The sequence below is a fragment of the Pecten maximus genome, chromosome 1 (assembly GCF_902652985.1).
Source record: "Pecten maximus chromosome 1, xPecMax1.1, whole genome shotgun sequence".
Taxonomy (NCBI): domain Eukaryota; kingdom Metazoa; phylum Mollusca; class Bivalvia; order Pectinida; family Pectinidae; genus Pecten; species Pecten maximus.
Genome location: NC_047015.1, coordinates 18,926,065 through 18,953,465, shown reverse-complemented (window position 1 = coordinate 18,953,465; position 27,401 = coordinate 18,926,065). Strand labels below are relative to the sequence as shown.

Below are 27,401 nucleotides of genomic sequence, written 5' to 3'. Positions count from 1 at the left end.
TTATAGGTACTATTCGTCTTATTTGTTCTTTTCACAATCATTTATCAGTACGACGCTCAATATCTCGCAACGGATGAACAACAATACGCAGGTGTCGTAAATTAATTTTTATTACATTGAAAATCATCATATATGTTTCAAACTGCTTCTTTCTGCTACACTAATGTACTGGTAATCTATGGAGATGTATACAGAGATACTTAGAGAAACATTCCTTAGTATTCTTTCACGGCATATTACAGGTTTTCTATGGCTCAGCTACACCTGGCACTGATCTCACTTAGAAAAACAAATATACGAAGTAATAATTCGAATTAGGTTTTCTGAAATCACTTATCAAACTGAATAAATATTTTTAGACGGAGAACTTTGGTGTCAAATGAGTCTGTGAAAGGTAAAATACAGATTGGAGACCTTTGTATAATATCCAATTGCACAGATGATTGTTTTGAAAAATGATCTTTCTTCGGAAGCTAACGTTTGTTTCTAAACGATTTCACTCCAGTAGCTAGTGTTTTTATTATGTTACAAACATGTGACTAAAGTGGGGCGTTTCCCTTTCTGTAACCAATGTTTATCAACAGTTTCTCCTTAAATGAACCTGTTAGCTGCCAATCTTCCATTGCGGCGTACGGCTTTCGTTTTGACGCTGGACCCCAGTCTGATGAAGGTCGCACGGAGTTCTTTAACTTCTGTCGAAATAATAACAGAAACATATCAAACACGTACCAAGATTGTGTATAGTTAAATATTACGGGGACGCAAACTTAATAGTAAAAAAAGGGCACATATATTTTACAGCAATTATTCACAGAATAAAAATTAACACATTTGCAAAACATTTCCAGATATATTTTAATAGGAGATACCTAAATTCTATATTTATACATATAAAACATAAAGGATGATGTACGCAATGACTGATGATCGTGTCAGAGTGGTTGGGCCAATCCTTACCGATAGGTTGCAAAATTCCAATCCTCGTGACAAAATGGAGCAAATGATGCATATAAAATATAAAAATGTTGTAATACGATCCAATGGTAAAGGAAGTGTGAGAGTGGTTGGGAACCCCGGACAGAAGCGTGAGAGTTGTTGGGACCACATACAGAAGTGTGAGAGTGGTTGGGGGTCCACCTACAGAAATGTGAGAGTGGTTGGGGGACCACCGACAGAAATTTGAGAGTGGTTGGAAGACCCATACAGAAGTGTGAGAGTGGTTGGGGGTCCACCTACAGAAATGTGAGAGTGGTTGGGGGACCCCTTACAGAAGTGTGAGAGTGGTTGGGGGACCCATACACAAGTGTGAGAGTGGTTGGGGGATCCCCTACACAAGTGTGAGAGTGGTTGGGGACCACCTACAGAAGTGTGAGAGTGGTTGGGGGACCACCTACAGAAATATGAGAGTGGTTGGGGGACCCCCTACAGAAATATGAGAGTGGTTGGGGGACCACCTACAGAAATATGAGAGTGGTTGGGGGACCCCCTACAGAAGTGTGAAAGTGGTTGGGGGACCACCTACAGAAATGTGAGAGTGGTTGGGGGACCACCGACAGAAATGTGAGAGTGGTTGGGGGACCCATACAGAAATGTGAGAGTGGTTGGGGGTCCACCTACAGAAATGTGAGAGTGGTTGGGGGACCAATACACAAGTGTGAGAGTGGTTTGGGGACCCATACACAAGTGTGAGAGTGGTTGGGGGACCAATACACAAGTGTGAGAGTGGTTGGGGGACCACCTACAGAAATGTGAGAGTGGTTGGGGACCACCTACAGAAGTGTGAGAGTGGTTGGGGGACCACCTACAGAAGTGTGAGAGAGGTTTGGACCACCTACAAAAGTGTGAGAGTGGCTGGGGACCCCTACAGAAATGTGAGAGTGGTTGAGGGACCACCTACAGAAGTGTGAGAGTTGTTGGGGGACCCCTTACAGAAGTGTGAGAGTGGTTGGGGCTCCCTACATAAGTGTGAGAGTGGTTGGGAACACCTACAGAAGTGTGAGAGTGGTTGGGGGACCACCTACAGAAGTGTGAGAGTGGTTGGGGGACCCCTTACAGAAGTGTGAGAGTGGTTGGGGGATCCCCTACACAAGTGTGAGAGTGGTTGGGGACCACCTACAGAAGTGTGAGAGTGGTTGGGGGACCACCTACAGAAATGTGAGAGTGGTTGGGGGATCCCCTACAGAAGTGTGAGAGTGGTTGGGGGACCACCTACACAAGTGTGAGAGTGGTTGGGGGACCACCTACAGAAATGTGAGAGTGGTTGGGGGACCACCTACAGAAATGTGAGAGTGGTTGGGGGACCACCGACAGAAATGTGAGAGTGGTTGGGGGACCAATACACAAGTGTGAGAGTGGTTGGGGGACCACCTACAGAAGTGTGAGAGTAGTTGGGGGACAAATACACAAGTGTGAGAGTGGTTGGGGGACCCATACACAAGTGTGAGAGTGGTTGGGGGACCAATACACAAGTGTGAGAGTGGTTGGGGGACCACCTACAGAAATGTGAGAGTGGTTGGGGACCACCTACAGAAGTGTGAGAGTGGTTGGGGGACCACCTACAGAAGTGTGAGAGTGGTTGGGGGACCACCTACAGAAGTGTGAGAGTGGTTGGGGGACCCCTTACAGAAGTGTGAGAGTGGTTGGGGGACCCATACACAAGTGTGAGAGTGGTTGGGGGATCCCCTACACAAGTGTGAGAGTGGTTGGGGACCACCTACAGAAGTGTGAGAGTGGTTGGGGGACCACCTACAGAAATGTGAGAGTGGTTGGGGGATCCCCTACAGAAGTGTGAGAGTGGTTGGGGGACCACCTACAGAAATGTGAGAGTGGTTGGGGGATCCCCTACAGAAGTGTGAGAGTGGTTGGGGGACCACCTACAGAAATGTGAGAGTGGTTGGGGGACCACCGACAGAAATGTGAGAGTGGTTGGGGGACCCATACACAAGTGTGAGAGTGGTTGGGGGTCCATCTACAGAAATTTTAGAGTGGTTGGGGGACCAATGCACAAGTGTGAGAGTGGTTGGGGGACCACCTACAGAAGTGTGAGAGTGGTTGGGGGACCAATATACAAGTGTGAGAGTGGTTGGGGGACCCATACACAAGTGTGAGAGTGGTTGGGGGACCAATACACAAGTGTGAGAGTGGTTGGGGGACCACCTACAGAAATGTGAGAGTGGTTGGGGACCACCTACAGAAGTGTGAGAGTGGTTGGGGGACCACCTACAGAAGTGTGAGAGTGGTTTGGACCACCTACAAAAGTGTGAGAGTGGCTGGGGACCCCTACAGAAATGTGAGAGTGGTTAAGGGACCACCTACAGAAGTGTGAGAGTGGTTGGGGGACCCCTTACAGAAGTGTGAGAGTGGTTGGGGGACCCATACACAAGTGTGAGAGTGGTTGGGGGACCACCTACAGAAATGTGAGAGTGGTTGGGGGACCCATACACAAGTGTGAGAGTGGTTGGGGGACCACCTACAGAAGTGTGAGAGTGGTTGGGGGACCACCTACAGAAATGTGAGAGTGGTTGGGGGACCCCTTACAGAAGTGTGAGAGTGGTTGGGGACCCCCTACAGAAATGTCGTCTTACACTTACCATTAAAGTGTCTATATCAGCTGTACAATATGTGTAATTACCGACACGTTATAGATATACATGTATATACAAGGTATAAAAACATATTTTACACTAAACATATTAAAATCTACAACCTCTCCTTTCCATAAAAGGAAGATTGATTTAGATAAAAGAGGCTACAACGATGCTTCATTCATAATTAGAATAGACATATCTTTTTGATGCAAAGAAACAAATAAATCCTCTAAAATACTTGCTTGCTCAAGGAGACTCTAAGATCAGAATAAAAATTACATTCACAACAAAATGGATTTCATTTCCAACCTTAAAATAAGAAAAAACCTGCAAAGCCTATTGTCTATCCGTGTCTATTTGGAGCGGTAAGCTGACACTTCATAACTTAGCTATTACACTACGGTGTGGTATCAGTTAAAGTGGCGACGTAAGGTTCCGGTTGTAAATCATGTTTAAATAAACATTATGTCCTCAGCTTATATCCGTTAATGTTGCCTGTATCACACCAGAGGCTGGAAAACCAAACCTCTTCATCAGTTTGTTTGATTTTTAACCTAACGGATTTGGTTGAATTAGAGACATCATTTATAATATTAGTGATCCCATCCTTGTTGGTAATGTTTTTAGTTCTCGAATTCCATGATTTACTTTTCCTTTCCAAGGATAAACTTTGAACGGAATTCGGTCATCATTCACCGATTTTAATTTACAGCAAAACTAAAAAGTAAGACATTCAACGCATATTGCCTCTTTTTACTTAAATTAGAAGGATTTCTTCCTAATCCTAAAATATCCCTCTGTTTTGTACATAATAAATAGCATGATGTTCGGATTCTCCCTACTCGCAGATTTAACTAGTTCTTTTACGGAAAGCTTAATATCTAAATGTTAGTCAAATCAAAGGCCAAGATCTTCTCAGCTACTAGTTATTTCCGGGATATGTTTTCCACATGTGGACTGGGCAACCGTTTGGTTAGTGTGTTTAGGTAGGAAGTAGACTAGTCTAGATTTTAGAGGGTTAATACTGAGTCTCCATTAACAACACCTATTGGCATCAATATCTATAATAATTTCTGAAGGTTCTCTCCATTTGGAGCCATTAGAACGATGTCGTCAGCGTAGCAAAACGAAGAAACACACATGTCATCTATATGAATACCATGGTTAGAAGCTTTCATATCTTCAATTAGATTATTATTATATATCTTTGGAGAAAACTACAGGAGACAGGAAACAACCTTATTTTAAATCACGTTGTACGGTGATTCCGCTAGTTATGACATCGTTGATTTTGACGTAACAAGTGACGTTTTCATAAAGTATAAGAATAGCGTAATATATATTACCTTAGACACTAATATATTGTATACCATAAGAATGTTATGTCCACCGTATCGAATGTAAATCAATAAGATAAGTAAAAATAGATTGAACAGCGTTTTTTCTGTATTTATTATACTGTATAATGTAAAGATATGGTCCTGACAATATTAAGTAAAAGTAAACAAGGTTACATGCATTTTCCTTTTACTGACCACACCCCTTTCACGTGATTCGTCCATTACCCTTTGCTTTCCAGTAACACAGTACCATTGCCTACCTGATAAACAGTGTCCCCTGGTGATTGCCAGAGAGTAACTAATCCCATTACAACTACTGGGACGACGGGCATTACAGCAAACATCCAGCCAACCACGGCGGCGAAGTCTGGGTACACGTAGTCCCCGTATGTTGGAGGCACATATGACAGGAAACTTGTGATCAGTAAACCCTGTCAACAGTAGATCAAATATCAATGACATTGTAGATGAAATCAGTTCAAGGTGATGAAATCATCTTTATTGTCACATTCTTTACCGCCCATCGACACTGAAAAGTTCATTAGGGCCAATAAATGACGAGTCAAAATGGGTATAAACGAAATAACATATATAAAATGTTATTGGTACGCTCACTCACGTGTCTAATCTAGAGTGATAATTCATATTACTCATTGCTAGTTACTTATATCCTGCGGTACAAACCGACAATATTCAGATAGTACAACATTTTGTATATGTTAATTGTTTCGAAAAGAACATGTTTATTGTTATGGGAGCTATCTCTTGCAGGTTGTATATCAGTACATGTAGATTAGGCATTAATACTGAAGAAATACTGTTAGATATTACGTTTTCATAGCAAAATTTAACAAGTCATCCTTTAAATTTCCCCGTTGTCGTTTGTAAGCAGCGTTTTCATGGGTCAAATCAGAAAAAAGTTATATTTTTCACTAGTGATAAATATCACTTTTATGGAATGAATAATTTTCGATATTCCTCTGATAAAAATGTAATAAATTCAATGACATGTGTTTAAAGTAACCGTGCCGCTAGTAGTCCACTTTTTCTTATCGTCAGGATAAAAGTAACATTTTGATTGTTTTCTTATATCAAAAGTTTTCAACATGAAATGTGTGTGTTTTTTAAATTCGAAATAAAAAGAAATAAAATTCGATTTTCCTCCATCCAGACGAAATTCTGCTGTTTTACACGATGTGACGCATGTGCGTGCAAGCGTTCTGAAATAGTCAGACAAAATCGGCAATAAAAGAGGAAAACCTGGACGCATATCTAAATCGCAATGCAACTAATGGAGCTATCGTTTGCTTACATTATCTCAAGATTAATTTTATTGAAAGGATCAAACTCAAGACATATAACGGGAGATGTCTTTACCATAGTGCTAAAGGAGCATTTCATACATATGTCTGTACTAAGTATCACCTGATATGGTCTATAGAGGTTTCCGTTTCACCGTTCTCCTCCTGCTATATTGTCCAAACAGAATGAAACAAATCTTTAAAATGTGGATTGCAAATACGTGAAAACGTAGATTGGATGGTTTGATTTTGAATGAAGCATATAACAGTTTATTACAACGATTATGGCAATTCGTGTTAGTCCTCTATGAAGAGACTCGTGGATATGTTGTTTTGAAGGCTCAAGGAGTGAGTCTGATATCCTGGAGAGGTACAGTATCTAATATTTCAACATCATTGACCCTGTCCACAGTAGAACATACATCAAAATCACTATCAATATTAGGACATGCAAAGCCAACCGTATAGATATTAGGACAAGCAAATATTATCATACAGATATCCATGCATCAATACTCGTATTAATATTAGGACATGTATCAATACTCCTTTCAATATTATTACATGCATCAATACTCCTTTCAATATTAGGACATGCATCAATAACCCAATCAGCATTATAATATGCATCGATAAATGTTTAACACGATCGAGTATCAATAAATCTACAGTTGAACCGGTATCATTTAAGTGTAGCATCTTTTAATAACTTTGTTAGTTGTAAATCGATCTTCAGTATCCTTTTAAACCGTTAATGGGGTATCAATAAACCTCTCTTCAAAGGAAAAGGTCACGAGAATCCCGAGTACGACAACCCCAAGGATGCAGAATAACCACAGATAAGGAAATTAGACTTATATTTCTAAAAACAATAAGTAACATACCAAAGTAAGTATAGGTGACAGGAAACACCAGCAGAACCTCATGTACATTGGCACGGGACGACCAATCATCATCTCTATATCACGAGAAAATCTCTCAGCACCTGCAAACAAGCAAACAGCAGTAAACAATCATGCCGAATCTTCCAGTCTCATGTGTTTACCGTGTTACAGATTTTAGTAGGTCTATAGTGGGATTACTGCTACATAAATCACAACCTTTTAGGATAGTATAAATATCATTAGGGTTATGATCATCTGGTGAGTTTATTTGTGTCAAGTTTTGAATTAGATAGTGTTAAACATAAGTAAATATATGACAATAAAAATAAAATGCTGTATATGTTAATCATCATAGTTACATACACATGCTACTGATTCAACTAGATGATCATTGTAAGATCAGAATTTAGGTTAGAGGCATGATTTCTTAATTGATAGACGTTTGAGATGCTTCAGATTTGAATTATTTTTTAGTTTGATTTAGTGAACTAGCATTTAGGACTTCAATAATAAGTTAGTTGAATTCATTGAATGTTGAAGGAGAAAAGCTGTTGAGTAATTTTCAGTTCCGCTAAGTGGGGAGTTGAAAGGTCGATTATTTCTGAATGGTTATCTAATGTGTGTGTTGTCATTTATGTGTGGTTTGTCTCATTCATAAGTTTCAATATATTGTTTATCATGGGATCTTCTTAATCCCGTAATCATCCCGATATTCTAAAATTGGTCTTATATGTGAGGTATAAATAGTAAAAAATAACCAATTTTGTGTTGTAGTAACCTTTATATGCTTTGTCATATGCCAAACTATGTCAAATGCTTTACTAATATCACAAAATGTAAATTCAATTTCATTATTTTTATCCAGGTTAATTACCATTATATTGCATATTTTTAACAAATGGTTAATAGTTGAGTCATTTGGCACAAAACTCGACTGATAGTGGAGTCATTTGGCACAAAACTCGACTGGCGTTTTGTAATCATATCACTGACTTTCATAAAGTTAAAAAAATATATAAAAAAAACCCACCCCTTTTTAATGATTTTACTAAAACAAGGTCTGACAGATATTGATCTATTATCAATATTTGACCATTTCCCTTTCTAAATTGCATTAATATTGGCTGTTTTCCAAGAGAGTGGTATGTTATCTGTTTCTAAAGTTTTATTGTATAGTAGTGTTTGGGGATATATTAGAGTTCGGGTGATTGCAAAGCTACTGTTTTTAACTTTATGGTGTTATATGTTACGTCGTCCGATTTTCTGTCTAATATGTTTCTCATCAAGGGTTAGGAATATATTCATCTATTCGCTGATTTATGATATCTGTTTGGTGTTTATTAATTCTATTTGACTCCAAATTATTTTCTGATACATCCCAATCAATGTTATTTATGATTTTATTCATTTGATCGGACTCTGCGTCATCATAAATTAATCTTTTTTCTTGTATCTGTGAAAGGTTCGTCCGTAGCGTGCCATTATGACTGGTCCTAATTTCTTAATAAATATGCGTAGACTTTCTCTCTACGGTGAGTTCTGCTGAAGGTGCATGTTTCAACATTAGTTTGCATTTGAAATAACTGATCGTGTCTTATTTGAGACCAATGGTTTGTAACAAGTGGTCTACCATTGAAGTAAGCACTTTGAAATATTTTTGTGGTAAGACAAGTGGTGCCTCAACAGCCATATCGACTTCTTCTTTCCAGTTATAAAAATATCAATATGTCAAGGCATCCAAATTATGTTACGCCGACAGAATATTGTCTGTTCAGTATTTATCTTTGGATACAGGAAAGTATTTTTAGGATGTGAATGCTCTCAAAATATCGAAAGTCGATACTCTGAATAGCTGAAAATGAATTCGAACAGATCACTGCTTTTGTATTATTGCTATTTCGAATATTGTACCGGGAGAGGATGTTGTTTCTTGTCACTGTGGTACGACAAATTTACAACAGGTTGGTGAGTTATTCAGAGTGGAATTTCGGTTGCTCCGTCAGTTTCATCAAGTGACAGGTCCAAGTCCGAATTTTCCACTAATCTATATAGTCGTATGGCTAACGTTGGAATTTATTTTGTTTTCGTTCAAAGAGTTCAGTGTTGTCAGGATTGAATGCTAAAGATGGATTTTTCTCGTCTTAATTTAAATAAAAAGCACATTAAAGAGTTATATTGCCCTCCGATAATCAAATGATTTGCTAAAACACAAAAACCTTTGTTATTTGCAAAAAAAAAACCCCAAAAAAACAAACCAACAACAACACCTAACGCCAAACGAAGCCCCCGACGCTGGGAAGGATCGATTATTTTCAAATATGATTTACAGAGGTGATCCATATCTAATAAAGCCATAATTAAGTTTTTATGTAACAAGTGAGCGATATAAACGCATCAAGCACCTTGCGATCTGCTCCTCAATCTATATGGAATAGTACTTAAGACTAGCAAGTGCCTCTGAACATTCATGTTTCAAATGTTTCATATTAGGTAAAAGTGCTAATATTGGATAAAATGTTAAGGCACTTTGTTTTTGTCATACAACTGGACTATTGTTCCCGTCAGAAGTTTAACTAGGACAACACTAAGAGAATTGACAGAAGAGTAAACAGACCATTTCAGATTTAGAAATGTTTAAGCTTTTTCATGACTTAGTTAATTAAGACTAATCGAGGTACTGCTTTTCTATAGTGGTTACGTTTTGAAGTAGTACACAGTAGTCAAGATTCCCTGCTCATGCAAATAGTGTATTACATGAAATTTGGGAAACATGAACATGAAAAACATAACCTAGCATTTAGAATCATTACATCTAATTGTGTTCAGTCATCAAGTTCCTATGAAAGTAATCAACATAACTAGTAACAAGTCTACCACGCAAGTCTCATCGATATCTGATCATTCCTTCAAAAGATAGTATGCGGAAAGCAATCAGCTAAACAGGTCACAACAGCCTCATTAGATATGCACGGAATACGACGATAATCGAACTTGAGCGAGGGATTTAGGAAATAAGTCTACAAAGCAAGTTTCATCAAAATCCGATCATTTCTTCAAAAAATAGCACACGGAAAGCAATCAACCAATCAGATCACAGCAGCGTCATAAAATATGCACAGAATGTGCCGATAATTTAACTTCAACAAGGGATTTAGATAATAAGTCTACCAAGCAAGTGTTGTTAAAATCTGATCATTCCTTAAAAAGATATCGTGCGGAAAGCAAATCCGGACGGACAGAAGGAAGGACAGATATACGGAACTCATTTGTATGGGAATAAACATATCTGCAAGAATATCTCCTTAAGATAGAAAGTCCAGTGAATGAAATTTAGATATACTATTACTGAGGTCAGTTATACTTTGGGGCATACCAGCTTAGTCACGTCAGAAAAGTTGTTCCTGTACGGACCTTATATTGGCTTGAAGTTAGAAGTTAGCTAAAAATGTAGGTAGAATCCTCTGCATTCTATCTCCATGTCATGATACCGTACTGTCATGTAGTTTTATTAGCATTTTCAGTGTCAAAAACGTGGAAACAAACTTCTCCCTTTTGCAATTTCTTAAGTGTGTCTTATAGTCGGTTGTACTCACTTTATGTCTGTAGTGTAGCTTTGTAGTGGGGAGTATATTTTACCAGAAGTTAGAGAAAGAGTATGTCACTCCTATGAAAACTCAGTTACGTTTTCAAATACCAAAACATGTGGATAATTCATTCAAAACTTACAAAATAATTATACAAAATTATAAATAGTTATTAACAACTTATTCTAAAAATCAACCACACATACATGTACAGGATTGTTCTTATATTCCAATAAACTTTATCTGTCTAAAGACCCAATGCACCCCTACAACCCTTGGCAAAGACTCACCATATACCCAGCTAACAGTTACACACTCCATTAGTGTAAATAATATCGGCGAAAATGCAGCGCAGTACCAGTCAATAAGCTGGAAAAGGTAGACTCCTCCCTAAAGTAAATGACTTGTTGTTAGTAACATGTTACTGAATAGGGAGATTACAATTGAAAAACTGGTATCGACAGTATACATATGACGTTATGAATGATGTAACTACGTACCGAAATTACAGCTACGTTTGCTACATTTTGTTTGAGATCAATCTTACTATGATACAAATTAACATTACAATATCTTTTAATACCTGTGTACAGAAAGCAAGACCAAGAATGACGCCACAAGCCGCGAGACAACCCCGGAAGATAGTCCGTCTTCGCTTTAGTAGCGGAAAGGATTCCTCGAAGATGATACACACAGTTTCGGTAAATGCAAACTGGAATACGAAATTATAGAACATATACGACAACGTTACTGTGTAATGACACAGCCTTGATCAATAATGATAACTTTTAAAATCATTTCTTATTGTCTAGTCTAGTAAATATTATCAACTATGTTAATCTGTAAGTACTTAACTATGTTTAACTCTAAGCATAAATATGTACATATGTAAGTATTATAATATGCTATCCGTAAGTACATATGAGTGATTGTGATATTAATATCAATATATTTAATAAACATCTTAGAATCACCGTTTCAGAGTTTCAGAGAGTTCATATCGCTATGTCTTACTCTATATGCAAGCAAAAATGTCGTTGATTGGCATAATGTATCTGAAAATACGGATGTTAATAAGTTTATTCAAAGTCTTAACGAAACTATATCTGATTTATTTTAATCTTTATATCACCAAACACTACAACAACTGGACCTACCGATAAACCTTGGATGACAAGTACAGCGAGACTTAAAAGCGACAAAGAAAATGAATCTATTCAAATTGACAGATAAATTATTCTCCCAAAACAAACACTGGAAATGTAATGAAAAGTAATTTTTGTAATAGAGACACACACATTCACCTCTAAAACAATCCATCTGAAAAAAGGACTATTTACCAACACCCATCACAACTTTACCCGACAACATTTCTGATCAACTAAGTGTACCTAATGCACCAACATACAATTTACATTCAATACACAGCACCGAATAGGCCATTGACGATCAAATCACTCTCGAAATAAGAATAAACCTTCATGCCCAGAAGAAATACTTCCGAAAGGTATCACAAATCTTAACCGTTTAATCTACACCTATATTTACTTATAAACAAAACAACTGAATCAGGTTGTTTACCGAATAAAAGGCAAATGTCTAATGTAATTGCAATGTAGAAAGGGTCGGGGAAACATAATGACATTTTAATTCTCGGCCATTTTCAATTTACCTTATGTTTTAGTAAGATAATGGAACGATATGTTTTTAAGTATCTTAGTACAGGGTAACTATATGAAGGAACATGACATCATATCAAAACTATTGATTAAAGTCTTTACTACCAATTAACTTGGATCTATTAACATACAATAACTAGTTTGGAGAAAAGGTCAGACTTGTCGTCTTTGATATAATTGGAGCGTTTGATCGCGTTTGGCCATTACTAGATATGGATATAAAGTCGGGATAATTTAATAAACATTTAATAAAATCAGTTCGAATAGAAGCTACACGGGTTATTTTTGAGTTTAGTAATTGAACATCTCACAATATACTGTACGAAGAGCTTGGATTGGAAACTCTAGAGAATCGTCGCCAAAACAAATGAAAATTATTTTAATGTACACAAGACTATACCTCAAAATATCAATGATATAGTCAATTAATTCACAAATGATACTAAGAGCCATACACATACTCTTCAGATCTGAAAATTATTTAAGTTTTTACTCAATAAAGCTACGTAGATTGAATTCTTTGCCCTCTGGAGTTCTAAATGCACCATATCCGAGTATACTTGACTACGTATTTCCCTTTAATACGATTATGTTACTATTAAGACTACTGATTTATCTTAAATGAACAGAAGTTGGGAAAAAATATCACAATTAGTCAAATATTGCGAATAATTTAAAAGTTTGTCAATATAATTACCATCTTATAATTAGTATATTTACATCCTTCAAGGTGTTCAAGATATATCAAAGATACATATACGTGTTGATTGAATAGAATTATATGTGCTCTCTAGATCTCTAATGTTTTCTTAATGTCTAAATTTAATTAATATGCTATTTTTATTGTATAAACATGCACACCTATACGTTTTCATCGCGTTAGTATACATTGCTATTTATAGAAAGCTTTAGTGGGGTTTTTGGGTATCAAATATGAATCCTGCACACCTTAGTGGAAGGCCAGGGGACGACGAAATTTGTGCAAGAACTTCAAGTGATGCTTTAGTTTGCTTAATTTAAGACAATATGTCAATCCAATACAGCTAATATCTCTTTGGATTTCAAATAAAATATAGTATTAACTGTGTTTGGATAAACTCCATATATAACAAAAGTTATTACCTCCCGTTAACCAGTAACTGTTTAACAATACATCTATGTAAATATTTATATCATTGTTTGGTTCATTATTTCGTATTTTACGTTTTTGTACAGTATCTAAAAAATGAAGAACCCCCCCCCCCCCCCCCCCCCCCCCCGGTATTTTGCCGATATTCAACTTTACATATTGATATATATATATTTGATCACATAATCTAAAGTTGTTTTTGTTCTTCTTATACTCGCACATGAATCAACAGGCAATGCGAGGCACGCTTCTTATGTAACCCTTCTGTGATATGTGTGGCCCTACCTGACTATCCAGTCCGACTGTGAACATTGCGAGGAAGAAAAGTGCTGCCCAGAAGTTTGGGAATGGCATCTGTGACAAAGCCTCGGGATATGCCACGAACCCTAGGCCAGGACCTATTGAGGAGACAAAAAATTATAGCGCCAATCAGATATCAGAAAAACGCATCACTACAGAAGCTGTTAAATAACGGTTCATGGTCTTTGTTGTATCACTAAAGATGTTTTTAAATAACAATTCATAGTATTTGTGCCATCACTAAAGATGCTATTGATAAAACAATTCATGGTCTTTGTGAACTCATTAAGGATGCTATCAAATAACAATTCATCGTCTTTGTGACATCACTAAAGAAGCTATAAAATAACAATTCATGGTCTTTGTGACTTCACTCAAGAATCTATCAAATACCAGGTCGAGGTCTTTTTGAAATCACTAAAGGAGCTATTGAATAACAATTCATAGTCTTTGTGGTATCACTAAAAAAGTTTTTTAATAACAGTTCGCGGTCTTTGTGACAACACTAAAGAAGCTATTAAATAACACCACACGGTCTTTGTGACATTATACCTTTAGTCAATCTGAGTTATTATTTATAAATGACTTTACTAGTAATGAGTAATATCATAGCCTATCGATGATTTAATGTTAATGAAACCCAAGGGTAAGATTTACGCAACACTGAGAAACCCGCTAATGTCCCGGATGCAGTGGCTAATCATCAGTTTTAATTAAGAAATCTTCGTAAAAGCTAGACTATTGGTCCAAATTTTAAGAGCTAAAATTCGATCAATAATGCATAGTCGTGTAACTGTATCACGGTGACAAAATGAGAGAACGAGGTCCATAATTGCATTAATACATATACAGGTGCTCTGTGTATTCCTACCCCATGCTTACTTACCAGACTTTGTCACATCTAAAATAGAAACGTTAGCCTTGTGAGCCATGAAACCGAGTGCCGAAAAGATGACAAAACCAGCAAACAAACTTGTCCCTTCTCCCGCCAGAGTCAGCAAGAACGCATCTCTGCAACAATAATATAGATCGTAACTGCGTTGAAGTTGATCCCGATTAAACCATTTAAGCATTAGAATAATATCTACCGCAAAAGCTTTTCCATTATCTGACATCAAATCACTTAAATTTAGATTCCGTTTTAAAATATGGCTGTGAAGCTCAAATGGTTTTATTGTTAAGTATGCAATTATTTCACTATAAATGTTGTACAAATGTATCTAGCGTGTCATTATGTATTCGCTATAGTAATTGGTTACAAAGATATAATCCTACATGTTGTTCGGACTAAACCCAATCAGACAAACTATCGTAATCTTGATACGAATATGTTACCAACGATTTAATTACAGCATGGACACCATTAATTATCATTCATTTGTATTGCATTGGTGGGTAATGAATTATACTTAGCTTTGCACTGATGAATTTACAAATTCAAATAAGATGTCTAAAATAACAATAATTAGGAAAACAAACATCAAGTTCATCTTACAAACAAAAATTGTTTATATCAAAAAGTTCTAAATATAGGTAAAGCTGTGGTCTAAATTGAGAACACAATGAACGTGTCAAAGTGAAATACTTCATCACTTGGTATTGAAATAGCTGTCACATAATGTCGGGAATTCCCAAATTCATCAGTAAACAAATGAACAAAAGTTGCTCAATTAGATGTTAATAGTTCCATATTAGTTTTCCTCGAAAGGTACCCAAAAAGCTTCCATTATTGCCCCTTTTAATTCAATATGGCATGATTTAGATTAATTTTAAGTTATAAAGTTGTGGCGCGGCCTCGAGCTGAAATCGTAGGCCTACGTGTACCTGGACAGAAAAATGTTGCTTATTAAACTTTAAATGCTTGACTTACGATTTACTATGATAAGTAAACATTAACACAAACAGTTCGAAACTGTCGATTTCGTAAGCATTCGATAGCGAACAGGTGGCATAGTCGACTGTGAAAGATTTTAGCCCAGATGGAATCCATATGGCACAGCGCAAACAGTACATGTCGTGTGAAAAAAATGTGGATTAAGCCTAACACAGGTACATACGAATACAATGGATCAAATTTGATTTAACTAATTACTGAGAAAATGTCTGAAGATGTACATGTACTATATCGTATAGAACGTATTTAGCTGTTAATAGAATCTGGTACGTTTCAATAGAGTGGCAAACTCACTGTCCTGGTTGCCTCCTGTGATAAAGTAAAAGATGTGGTCATACTGTAACTTACCTTTTGTGAACATATTTTATCTATTATAACTAAACGTTTTATTACATTATATCCTCAATTCAAGCATAACAAAACGAATAAAAAGCACCGAAACCCTCATTCATGCATACTTTGTGTTCAATGTGTCCGGCAGTGCAGACATGTTTCAAAATATATGATACAGTCTAAATTGACTTTTCATTGTCACTTCACATCACATTGAAAAGCTTTATACACCATAAGATATGTAATTATTCAAACGTTTGTTTAATAGAAAAGTTCGGGAAAAATGACGTCATCTATGATGTTATCTATGACGTCAAATAAGACTTATCAAACAGGCATTCTCAAAGATTGAGATGTCTAACAAACATCTTGCAGAAGCAGTAAAACTGTTTTGTCAGCTTAATTTCATCTATAAAAGAGGTGAGATGTATGTGTAAAAAGTATCCAGAGATGCCGAGCATGTCAATGATGCATATTAAGCGCATTGTAAAGAGGTTTGAACACAGTGGATTAGTTGCTGATGGAAGGCATGCAAACAAGGGAAGGCGTAAATGTACTCTGAGGAAAATATCGAAAGTGTGAGAACAGTGATTGAGAACATTCCCCAAAAGTATGTGCAACAAGTTTTAAAGGACATGGACAGTGATATCAACAGTATCTCTAGTGTCTACAGGATATTTAAGAAATAATTAACGATGATTCGTGTATTATTGCAGGATATACAACGAGGACGAGGATATTTTGCAATTAAATTAATAACGAAGGCCGCAGGCCTGAGTTATTAATTAAAATTGAAAAATATCCGAGTCCGAGTTGTATATCCTGCAACAATACACGAGTCAAAGTTGATTATTTCTATTCTACCATGTACTGTTTAGTTCTGAGATCGACCTCTTTCTATTAGAAAAACAGCAAAGAAACCCCGGAAAAACCTTGTAATTTATTTCTTGAGTATTGTATTATTTGTTGATGAAATATACAGGCAATACAGTACTACGATCAAGAGCATCTATCATATGGCATTGATTTTGAAAATTAAAAAAAAGGATAAAAAAAAAGAAAAAAGGGGGGGGGGGGGGGGGGGGGGGGGGCTCCGAAGGATTCGATCTCGCGTCGTGATAAAAATATATTGAAAGACTAACCCATTAGCCCACTCGGCTATGGTAACCTTTTATGAAACGGGTGAATATTAGATATTTAAAATTGTAACAGCCGTGACTCACGACCGTGTATTATTGGCACGAGCGTGGGTTATTGGAAAATAATACATGGTTTTAAACCAATCAAAACTGGCAGTACATAGCAAACATGGTAGAAATGGATTTAATCTGCGCTTGACTCCATATCGCATTTCGATTATGCAGCACCTGAAAGACACTTATATTCATTCTTGGTTGGCATTTGAGGAGCGGATTATAGAACAACAGCAGACATTTCCAGATACCCTTTGGGACATAAATGGCAACGCAATGACAGCTAATTCTGATCGCTACCTCTAGCTTCTTAAAAGAAAATTCTTACTAGCCCTGCAAAAAAAATCTCATAACACTAGATCAGTGTGGTTTCAACAGGATGGCGCAACACCACATACAGCAGGAACTGTTCTTAAGTGGTTTGAGTCAATTTTTGAAGGAAGATTATATCGTTGAAGACCCATGAAGAGTGACCGCCACATTCATCTGACCTCAACCCTTTAGACTTATATTAAGGATTAAGTGTACAATCCATCTCCTGAGAACACTGTATACCTCAAGCAGGCTATTCGAAGAGAAATCCGTGCAATGTCTACTAAAACAACTGCATTACTAATTAAGATATTTGGACGTAGAATTGATCTTGTCGCTGACCAAAATGGACATCATTTGAAGCACTTGTTATGAAAAAGTACTTTTTATCAACTAATAGTTAAAGGTTTAATACCCTATTCAGTATGGTCAGTTAGATATGATAATAGAATTTAGAAAATGACTTTCATGTGGTGTATATATATATATAAAGTATTTTCATATGATGCAAATGAAGTGGGTTATTGGAATTTGGAAAGTATCAGATATTTTGAAACACCCTATACCAATTGCAAAAATATATACTTTATATACAATTTAGGAGTCAGGTTTCCCCATATTGCGTTGTGTATTGACGCTGGAATTCGGGCCAGCATATCAGTACATTAACACGAAACCACGTCAAACTGTGACCTACTGCTTTATCTTCAGCTACAATATAGTGTTACTTGTAACAATAATTAACCACTTATACAACAGTATGGTGTTACCTGTAACAGTAATTAACCACCAGTTTAATAACCGTATGGTGTTACCTGTAGCAGTTATTGTTGAATTTGTTGTAACTAGAGAGCGTGATGAGAACTCCCCAGCCCATGGCAACGGAGTAGAACACTTGGATTGCGGCCTCTAGCCATACCTGTAAAATATCGTTATATCGTTATTTCCGTCCGATGGCATAGTTTTGAGAATATGATTTCTTTATGAAAAAATCAATTAAATTTGGTAAATCTAATTCAGATCATAAGTTCGTTATTATTTAGATTCGTAGATTTTGTTTTAGTTATTGGGGCTATACCACCTTATAATATCTCCGTAAGACTGTTCCACTATTGATAACAATAACATTGGCCTGTGACATATTTTCACTATACTGTACTTCATTTCATCGTTTCAACAAAACAGAATTATATTAGTATTTCACCATTACATGGAGTTACTATAATCGTAACAGGTTGGATACAAATTCAGGTTTAGATTGTTTTAAATCACCAAAAATTGCAATAAATGCCCGTCATTTTATCATACGCAATGTACCTGAATATTCATCAGCGACGCAAAATCAGGTTTTACGAAAAATATTACTCCGTCGATGGCACCTGGAAGTGTGAGACTGCGTATAAGGAGGATGCTGAGTAAGATGTACGGGAGCGTGACTGTCACATATACCACCTGTAACGTGAGCAGAATGAAAGAATGAAGACAAGGGTAGCATTAATGGTGAATAAACAGATTTAAACGGAAAGAAAACAAACAAATTAAAGTTTTAAAGGCGCGATGACAAATTGCCACGATTAACATTAACTACATCATGTAGAACAGGCTTTGCAATTCAGAAAAATGGAAAATATAATTTGATGATTTAAGGTAAGGCTATGAAGTAACTGTCCAAAAAACAGTCGCCAAGGCTCTGTAAAACAGTGTCATTTATGAAGTGTCGGCTTTAATATTAAACAAAATCCAATATGGCATTGAAACATTGAGACGAAAGTTCACATTAAGTATCACCTAGAGTAAAACATGTATATGCATAAACAAATATAAAAGTAAGCCATCCGCGGGTATAGACTGATTTGGTATTGTTATTTTCCGAATGCCGTGTGGTCAATTCCGTCCGAGATAGCCACAGAATAATAATTTATGCAAAAAAGTTAGTCCGTATAATTTCTCTGATGTATGCATTCCTAGCAGAGGAATAGTACAATTGCACTTTAAAACAAATATTGTAAATTCGTACATTGATAAAATAAAACAAGACCATCATGTCCTCATCTTGCAATTGCAATTAACAATATGATGTACAGACAGACACAATTTTTTTCTAAATTGGTTATAGACGCACGTGGAGACTTGATCCACAAGATGGTATACAGACAGACAATAATTCTCTACATTATTTATTGACTCACCAGGAGACTTGATCCACATTATTATACCTCTGTTTTGTTTTTATACAAGGACATTTGACAGGTGTGGTATTTACCTTCACAGCAGAGCTGATGCTCCATGTGATACACCGACAAGTGTGTTACTTACCTTCTTGATTTAGAGGTGGGTATATTACCTACCTTTCAAGGAGACGCTATCCCCTTATAGATACACAGACAGGTGTGTTACCTACCTTACCAGTTGACTTTATGCCCTTGATGACACACAAGTAGACAACGATCCAGGCTATTAATAGACACAATGCTAAGTGACCCTTGACGGAACCAATGTCATCAAAGCCAGAGGATATGTCCAATACTTTGTACCTGATTAATAGTCACTATATGCAATGAACATGAACATATAAATAGAATATATATCAAAGGCATTTGGATAACTTTAACTTCTAAACCAGCAAACAAAGTGGTAAGTCGGAGGATCGACTGTGGAACAGTTATATATTTTATTCATGTACATATTACTTAATGAATATTTAAATGTGTTATTCTCTAGCTTGTTTGTGTTTTGCACAAATAATTTGAGTTCAATCAAGTGATAGCGCGTTCTGAAAACCATTATCATGGTGGCATGTTTCTGCAATCAAGTTGCCGACTTACGACTTCAATATGCCGACATTTTTCTGAGATGTCGGCATCTTAAAATATAAATTAACAAAACATTATGTCGACTTATTAGTTCACTTGCCAATACAATGCTGCTTGCTAATTATCTAGGACGTTAGAAACGCCATTATAGCGTAAACCTGAAAACGAAGTCGTCTTTACAAATGACGGTGCGTTGATGTCTCCTGAAGAATACCGTAGGCCCTTAAAGAAAGTCGCAACGTCGGGGGCACAGGGTAAGGTGCCAGCGAAGCGCACTCAGGACTGTGTCTTCCGGTTTTCAGGTGTCGAAATCTTTTAGTTAGTAACGCGATATAAATGGGGAAAAAGTTGATGGCACATCCGAGCACAACAATATATAAAGCCGAGTTTCCGACTTCCTTTCACGGCGTTATTATATCGGCAAGTAAACTAATAAGTTTTCATACATATCAGTTTATGTCAACATACTTTTTTATGATGTCGAAATCTTTCCAGACATATGTCGATATCTTTAAGTCGCAAGTTGGCAACTCGATGGCAGAAATATGCCACAGTACATAATTAATATAAGCATTTGAAGACTTACTATTTTCAACATTTTGAAAATATCGGTATACAATGTAACTACCAAACCTATAACATTCTGGTAATGTGACAGTGCATGACGTTTACTTTGTTGGACAATGTGAAAACGTACTGCCAGAACTCCTCTTCTGAGCTATGGCCCCGTTTCATGATAGGGACAGATGCGTTGACAATACCACCAATAGAGGTTGAATTTGCAATACCGGAAGAGTTGACCAGGAATGTTGCGTTCCCCAGCGAAATGTTGAAATTGGCAGTTTCTGTGAAACTAAAACAGTCGGGCGTATTCCACTCGTTACCACACGTGCTCCAAGGGAGAGGCGAATAGAAGGACTGGTACAGGTAATATATCACCCAGGTAGTCAGCATCACATAGTACCACACACACGCAATCATCATCAGCAACAAACCGATGCCCTCTCCTGCATTTTCAAAAAAACATTCCTTATCGTCAGCAAGCAAGAAATTAAATCTACACCTAAGGGCAATGACTGGGGACACTAGGAACCACGATAACAGGTGGCGGCTGATTATAGACACTGTAACACAGTTTCCATTTCTGCCGCAACATTTGAAGTATCCTTACTCGGTTGTGGCGACAAAGTTTATCGCTTTAGAAACGGAAGAATAGAGGAGGTTGTGCTGCATCTTAATAATAGATTTATGCTCAGCAAAATCTTTTTAAGGGATAAATCTTTAATAAATGAAAAAACACCATATCTGTCACATTCCTTTTGGCACACAAACTTAAACTGGTTACAGTTCATGCACATGCGATGGCAAAATAAATTCGAAATAATCTGTTTTTGTAAATAGGACAAGTAGACAACACGAAAAACAAATATTTAATCGGCGATGACGACCGTTTTCTAATTAAAACAAAGCTTTTTCGTTTATTAACTTCTAAACTTCTAGGATTAATGACACTAATAAAATATATTAAAATTATTTACACAGCAAGTGTAAGAATGAAGATAAGTATGGTAAGGTAAATTTAAGCCAATGGCAATCAAATCAAAATTAAGCAAATGTCGAATTCTGAAGCAGTTCACAATACATGTGATTTCGAGAATGATTGTTTCGTGATGTAACACTAACACTTGTAAAAGCCAGCGAAATAATGCATGACATTCGTCTGTAACATTACCTCTTATTAAGGGACAGTAGCTCCACACAGTTCGCATGGTTTTCCCAGAAAACTGCCCGAGGGATGCTTCTAAAAAGTACATCGGAACCGCTAATAGGAAGATCGTGATCAGGTAGGGGATGAGGAACGCACCTGTTAGGCCAACAACAATTCAATATTTTATTTATTTTTACCATCAACTCTGTAGATTCAAAAAGTTCCTCAGCAATTAAATGTATTATATCAAAACGGAATAAATGATTAAAATCAATCATACGGATGCTTCTCAATAGGTTTGCGGTTGACCTCAAACATGAAGCACTGTTGTACCGCCTTATACATATTTTGTCTTTTCTGCTTTGTGCATCGCCTCTGTACTGGTTTAGCTATGACTTTATAGTAAACTTACTGACTTAACTCTTGGTCAAGGCGTCGGTACTATCTGTTTAATCTAATTCGATGGCAAATGATTGTTAACATTATATGAAAAATGTCGGAATTAATTTTGACAAGTAACCGAATTCCAAAGCAGTCTATATTTACAATTTTTATCTGATGGAAACATTAATTACTATATGGATATAGGCGCAATGCCGTCTTTATTATTGTCTTAAATTGGATAAAGATAGGGTAAAACAGATACAACTGTTTCTAGCTTTTTATATAAATGTGATGTTGCATTATTTCCTGACACTTATCTTGTATACATATTCATGCTAATTTCGACTCACAGTACTTAAGCATGAAATGGTGTAACACTGCAATGCAATTGTACATAATGTAGAATTACATAATATGCAAGGACACATGCGTGTGAACCCGATCGCATACCATCAGTGTTAAGGTAAATGACGAAACAGACACATTACCATTTCCCGACAATTTTATATTAGCTTCCCTTCGCTTCGGTCAGGTCGCAGCTCCCATAACCTTTTCACAGAAGCGATACTCAACAAGGATTTTGTGAACAGAGTAATACGAGCCATTCGAACGGTTGTGTAGTGAGAATAAAGGTCACATAAGAAATTCAGTCACTTTTTTCCGAATCGTTAAATGGGACAGCAGATACAATTCACCCCCCCCCCACCTCCTGTAGGACGAGTGTGTTTTGAACAAAATGTACATATAGTGAGAAAAAGAATGTTTGAATATATCTGAAAACAAACATTAAATGAACGCATTCCTGCGTGAGGTCTGCTGCTATAAATAAGGTTAGTTAACCTGATCCGAGCTATGCGATAACCAATTTCATTAGAGAATAAAATGTTTATAAAATGCATTGATTCTAGAACATATCCGAATCGATGATCTATCCGTGGTTAACCTCATGTCAAACGACGTGTCACGTTGCCGTACATTATTAGCAAAGTTTCGGGGAAACTGATCTTATATCTTCTAGTGATTTGGGGATGCTTCTGATTATTGCAGTGTCTGAGGACGTAATAAGTATTTGGTTGATCCTTTACAAGGTCCTAACTTGCAGTATCTGTTTAAGTAAGTATTAACGGACAAATATACCAGCTTCAGGCTTGCTAGAACCATGCAAGAACTTTCTTGGAAATTGCGATGAAAAGAGTCGAAAGTCAAACTTCAAAATAACCACTATCAGCCATCTTCTTTTCAATTCAGTCTCAAAATAGAATATCCCTAGCTAAGACAAAATCTGACTAGAACAAAGGAGAACCTACATCTGAGAAAGATCCATAAGGATCACACTGAGAAAAAGCGAAAACAAGAATTGTTTAAGCGACCGTTACCTTATATTTGGCCCTCAGGAAACTGAGGGTTTGGCCTATAAATAATTTGATGAACCAATAATAAAGAGATAAACGAGTCTGTGAGTCACTTGCTACTTTTGTAATATTTTTGAGGTTTTAATACTGTTCACTTCGACTGTTAACATAACTATACTCGATTTATTACGAAGAAAGTCGAATCGGTCATATGCTTCGTCATTTTACCACATCTACGTCTATCGAAAAGAAAAGGTGTGACGGAAAGCGTCGAAATATTTTCCTTATGGGTTACCATCGGTAATATTTGAGTTTGATAAAGAACACTCTGTTAACATTTTAATTTCTTTTTATGTATCAACTAAACATTATCGCTTTTAATTTAATATAACAATACATAGAAAGTATTAATTTTGTAGCTAATCCTTAAAAAAATATCACGTTTTGAATCATGTTCTTTACATTATAGTTGCTTTAAAAGACGGACGAACAGACGGATGGATGCCGCACGTCGAACGTCAGACGAAGATATTTTAATGAGGATGTTGGACTAAAAATAACGAAAAATAAATGTAGCCGTAGGTAATATGCAAAATATATTCGTGTTTGTGTGATGGATTAGGTTACATTAAGTTACTATGGTGTAACATGATACCATATTCATATAAGTGTATGTGAGCGTATAACGTTCTCGTTGCAGCTGCAATACGATGGCGGTCGACTTATTAGGTCACTTGGCGATGGCGGTTAGATATGTATAGTTTATACCAAATCACGAATACAAAAGGTATCATAAAAACTTCGAGTGATGCTAGGGACCAACTGGTGTCATCTACCATATGAATTGCCCTTCTATGGAAATAAGTCGTGATATTGAATGTATCATTGATGAACAGATAGATATAAAATATGAGCTACGGACTTTAATCACCGCCTTCTCGTTGAACAGATTACTATCTGAATAATGGCGTACATTTCTGTTCTTTCAAGAACTCAATTACTATTCATATTCCTAATTTAATTTTAAACATTAATATTAAATAGCAAGATATACATTTCAACAAAAAAAAAGAAGAAAAAAAAGACTAGTAACCTATTTTCTGACTATTTATCTGATACAACAATGTTTTAATCGGGAACGAACAGTACGCACCTCCGCCATTCTTCATACACACGTACGGAAATCGCCAGACATTCCCAAAGCCGACGGTATAGCCGAGTACTGATAAAAGGAAATCCATCTTGGTACCCCACTCTTCCTTATCAGATGTCTCTTCGTCCGTATCCGGCATGTCCGTCACATCAGTGTCAGAAACGAAAACGCTCCGGGAAGACAGTTCAACACCATTTTCTTTTTCCATACTATATTTGTTTTCAAACTCTCGATATTGTATTACTGAAATGTTAACAGATAACACAGTCGATGTATCTTTTGACATTTAATGACCACAAGAGGATAAATTATCTCGGAAAGGATAATGAAGGTCGCTCTATAAACAGTGTGGTTGAGTAATGATCATGAATAAGGAACAGGAGGCTTACAGCCAAAGTGGGTCATCTCCTAATGTTACAAACGTATATCATCATGTCCTAGCCAGCATAGCATGCATTGTACATCCATTTTTTGTTTGAAATATGGCATATGAACCCTAATAAAGACATTCCAAATAACTTATATTGACACCAATAATGTATATTTGAAGTAAAATGTTTTATTGTTATTTTTAGAGAAATTAATCAATATGCTGGTCATCCATTTTTATTCAGTAATGGTATCCCTGATCTGTATTTCAATAGTAATGAAGGTCTACTTACCACTAGATGCCCCGAATAAAGCTGAATGACACCTACAAGGTCCTACCCATGTATGTAAGGGTATGCCTACTAAGATAGTGGTGTATATTCATACATATGTGCGGGGAGCGTGAGATATCACTCCGATATCTCATGGTCTGATAGCATTGTCAATGATTCGTTTTTAAAGCAGCAACCAACTGTGATGGATGCCATGCGTATCGCCGGCTTTTTTTATTATACAGGCTTAAGACATCTTTGATGACATCCAATTATAATATTTTAAAGATCTGAAGCATTCGTGTCACTTTCTAAAGACATGCGAAAAATATTAAAGCATTCTTCACTTGGACGATTGTATTATAGCGACATTATAATCACTGATTTACAATGGTGTTGCTCGTTTGGTGATTTAAATATTTGTATACCAATCACATAATCAGGATTGACGCTTGAAATCACAAATGTATTTTATCATACAACATACCTAGTAACTCAATTATCATATTGATATTTCTGATAATGTAATTGCATGCACTATATTGTGCGGAACTTTGAGGCGGAAGACTATTTGATAAGCAACCATGTGCTTTGAAATGAATGTTTACCCCTGCAGCAGTTGAGAGTTGTTTTGTTCCGTCTGGTTGAGCAGACTGAAGCAAAGTAAATAGTTTTCGCCCATTATAAAATATTTGTATATCACGTATTTAAGGAATGTGTGAATATGTGGATTAAGGAATGCGAGACAAGCCAAAGTATTTACAATCTGTACTAACTCCGTTTGATGGAATGGTATGAGTAGATATCAACATACATGATACGACCTTTCAGTGTGTTGATACTACACACATGTCGATGAGTGACCTCATTTGAAGAAGGATGTCCCAAATTGTTGTATCCATGTTATCCAAATACGACACTTAAATTCATTTAACAGTATATAATAGTATGTGTTTATCTCTTAAAACACGTTTTTTCTTGATAATATGCACGTGGGTAGTGCAGGGTTTAGTACCATTGTTCAGATCCATTTTACTCGAAAGTTTTGCTTGCTGCAGACCTACTGACAAAGCATTTCTCATTCCCATTTACCGACATCGGAATGTCATGTCGCAGGCAAATTTACTTGACATCTCTCTCCTCCGTACATTTTACTGACAACGGCATGCTATTCGCAAGCGCATTGATGCAACATTTCTCCGGGTCAAATTTACTGACACCTGAATATCGTGTCGCAGGCACATTAATGCGACATCTCTCCCGGGTTATTATACTAACATCAGCATGAGACAGTGATTTCTTCTTGTGTTTCACTTCATTACTTGGTAAAATGCATGAAGTAGCATGTGTAACTTAATGATTGGTGTGTCACTTTGTTGGGGCAAAGCATGTAGGGTTACGTTTTATCATCTAAAACGTGTCAGCATATCTTGGCATTCTCTTCAATTGCACGCTTTTAAAAGCAACGGCGCAGTTTATTTATCTTTAAAAAAACTTCAAGACATGTGGATAAACAGTGAACAAGGCATGTATTGAAATAAAATTGAATCATGTCCTGTAAAAGCGATTACAGTACCAATATACAGCATGCTTTATTGCCAGTAAAAATAACGGGTGCAATTATACAGGATTCTGCGGAGAATAATGACACTCATTTGAATTCAAATCAACAGATTTGGTTTGATTTTCCTGAAATAAAAGCCACTTTATAATACTAAAAAGTGTAATAATGTTTCTATTGATGTTATTAAGTGAATTTTACCTACTTTTTATTTATTTATTTGTTGTTGTATGTTGTATGTTGCACTAGATTC

The 27,401-nt window shown here is 36.6% G+C and overlaps 1 protein-coding gene across 2 annotated transcripts; it reads right to left on the bottom strand.

Moving 5' to 3' along the window:
* Nucleotides 1–94: 94 nt before the first annotated feature.
* Nucleotides 95–25,683, bottom strand: LOC117326987 (sodium- and chloride-dependent glycine transporter 2-like). Of its 2 annotated transcripts, XM_033883798.1 has the most exons (14): nucleotides 25,609–25,683; nucleotides 24,947–25,189; nucleotides 22,082–22,213; nucleotides 21,047–21,356; nucleotides 19,938–20,070; nucleotides 18,854–18,988; nucleotides 18,352–18,455; nucleotides 14,691–14,815; nucleotides 13,790–13,902; nucleotides 11,280–11,408; nucleotides 10,987–11,086; nucleotides 7,113–7,213; nucleotides 5,188–5,358; nucleotides 95–692 (listed from the first exon to the last, which is right to left on the bottom strand). In XM_033883798.1, the coding sequence occupies exons 2-14, from the start codon at nucleotides 25,152–25,154 to the stop codon at nucleotides 540–542; spliced, it is 1,914 nt and encodes a 637-aa protein (XP_033739689.1). In that variant the 5' UTR covers nucleotides 25,155–25,189; nucleotides 25,609–25,683; the 3' UTR covers nucleotides 95–539. The 2 variants fall into 2 exon arrangements, with proteins under 2 accessions (XP_033739689.1, XP_033739697.1); XM_033883806.1 differs by lacking the exon at nucleotides 95–692 and having other exon boundaries at nucleotides 5,244–6,396.
* Between the last annotated feature and the right edge of the window lie 1,718 nt (nucleotides 25,684–27,401).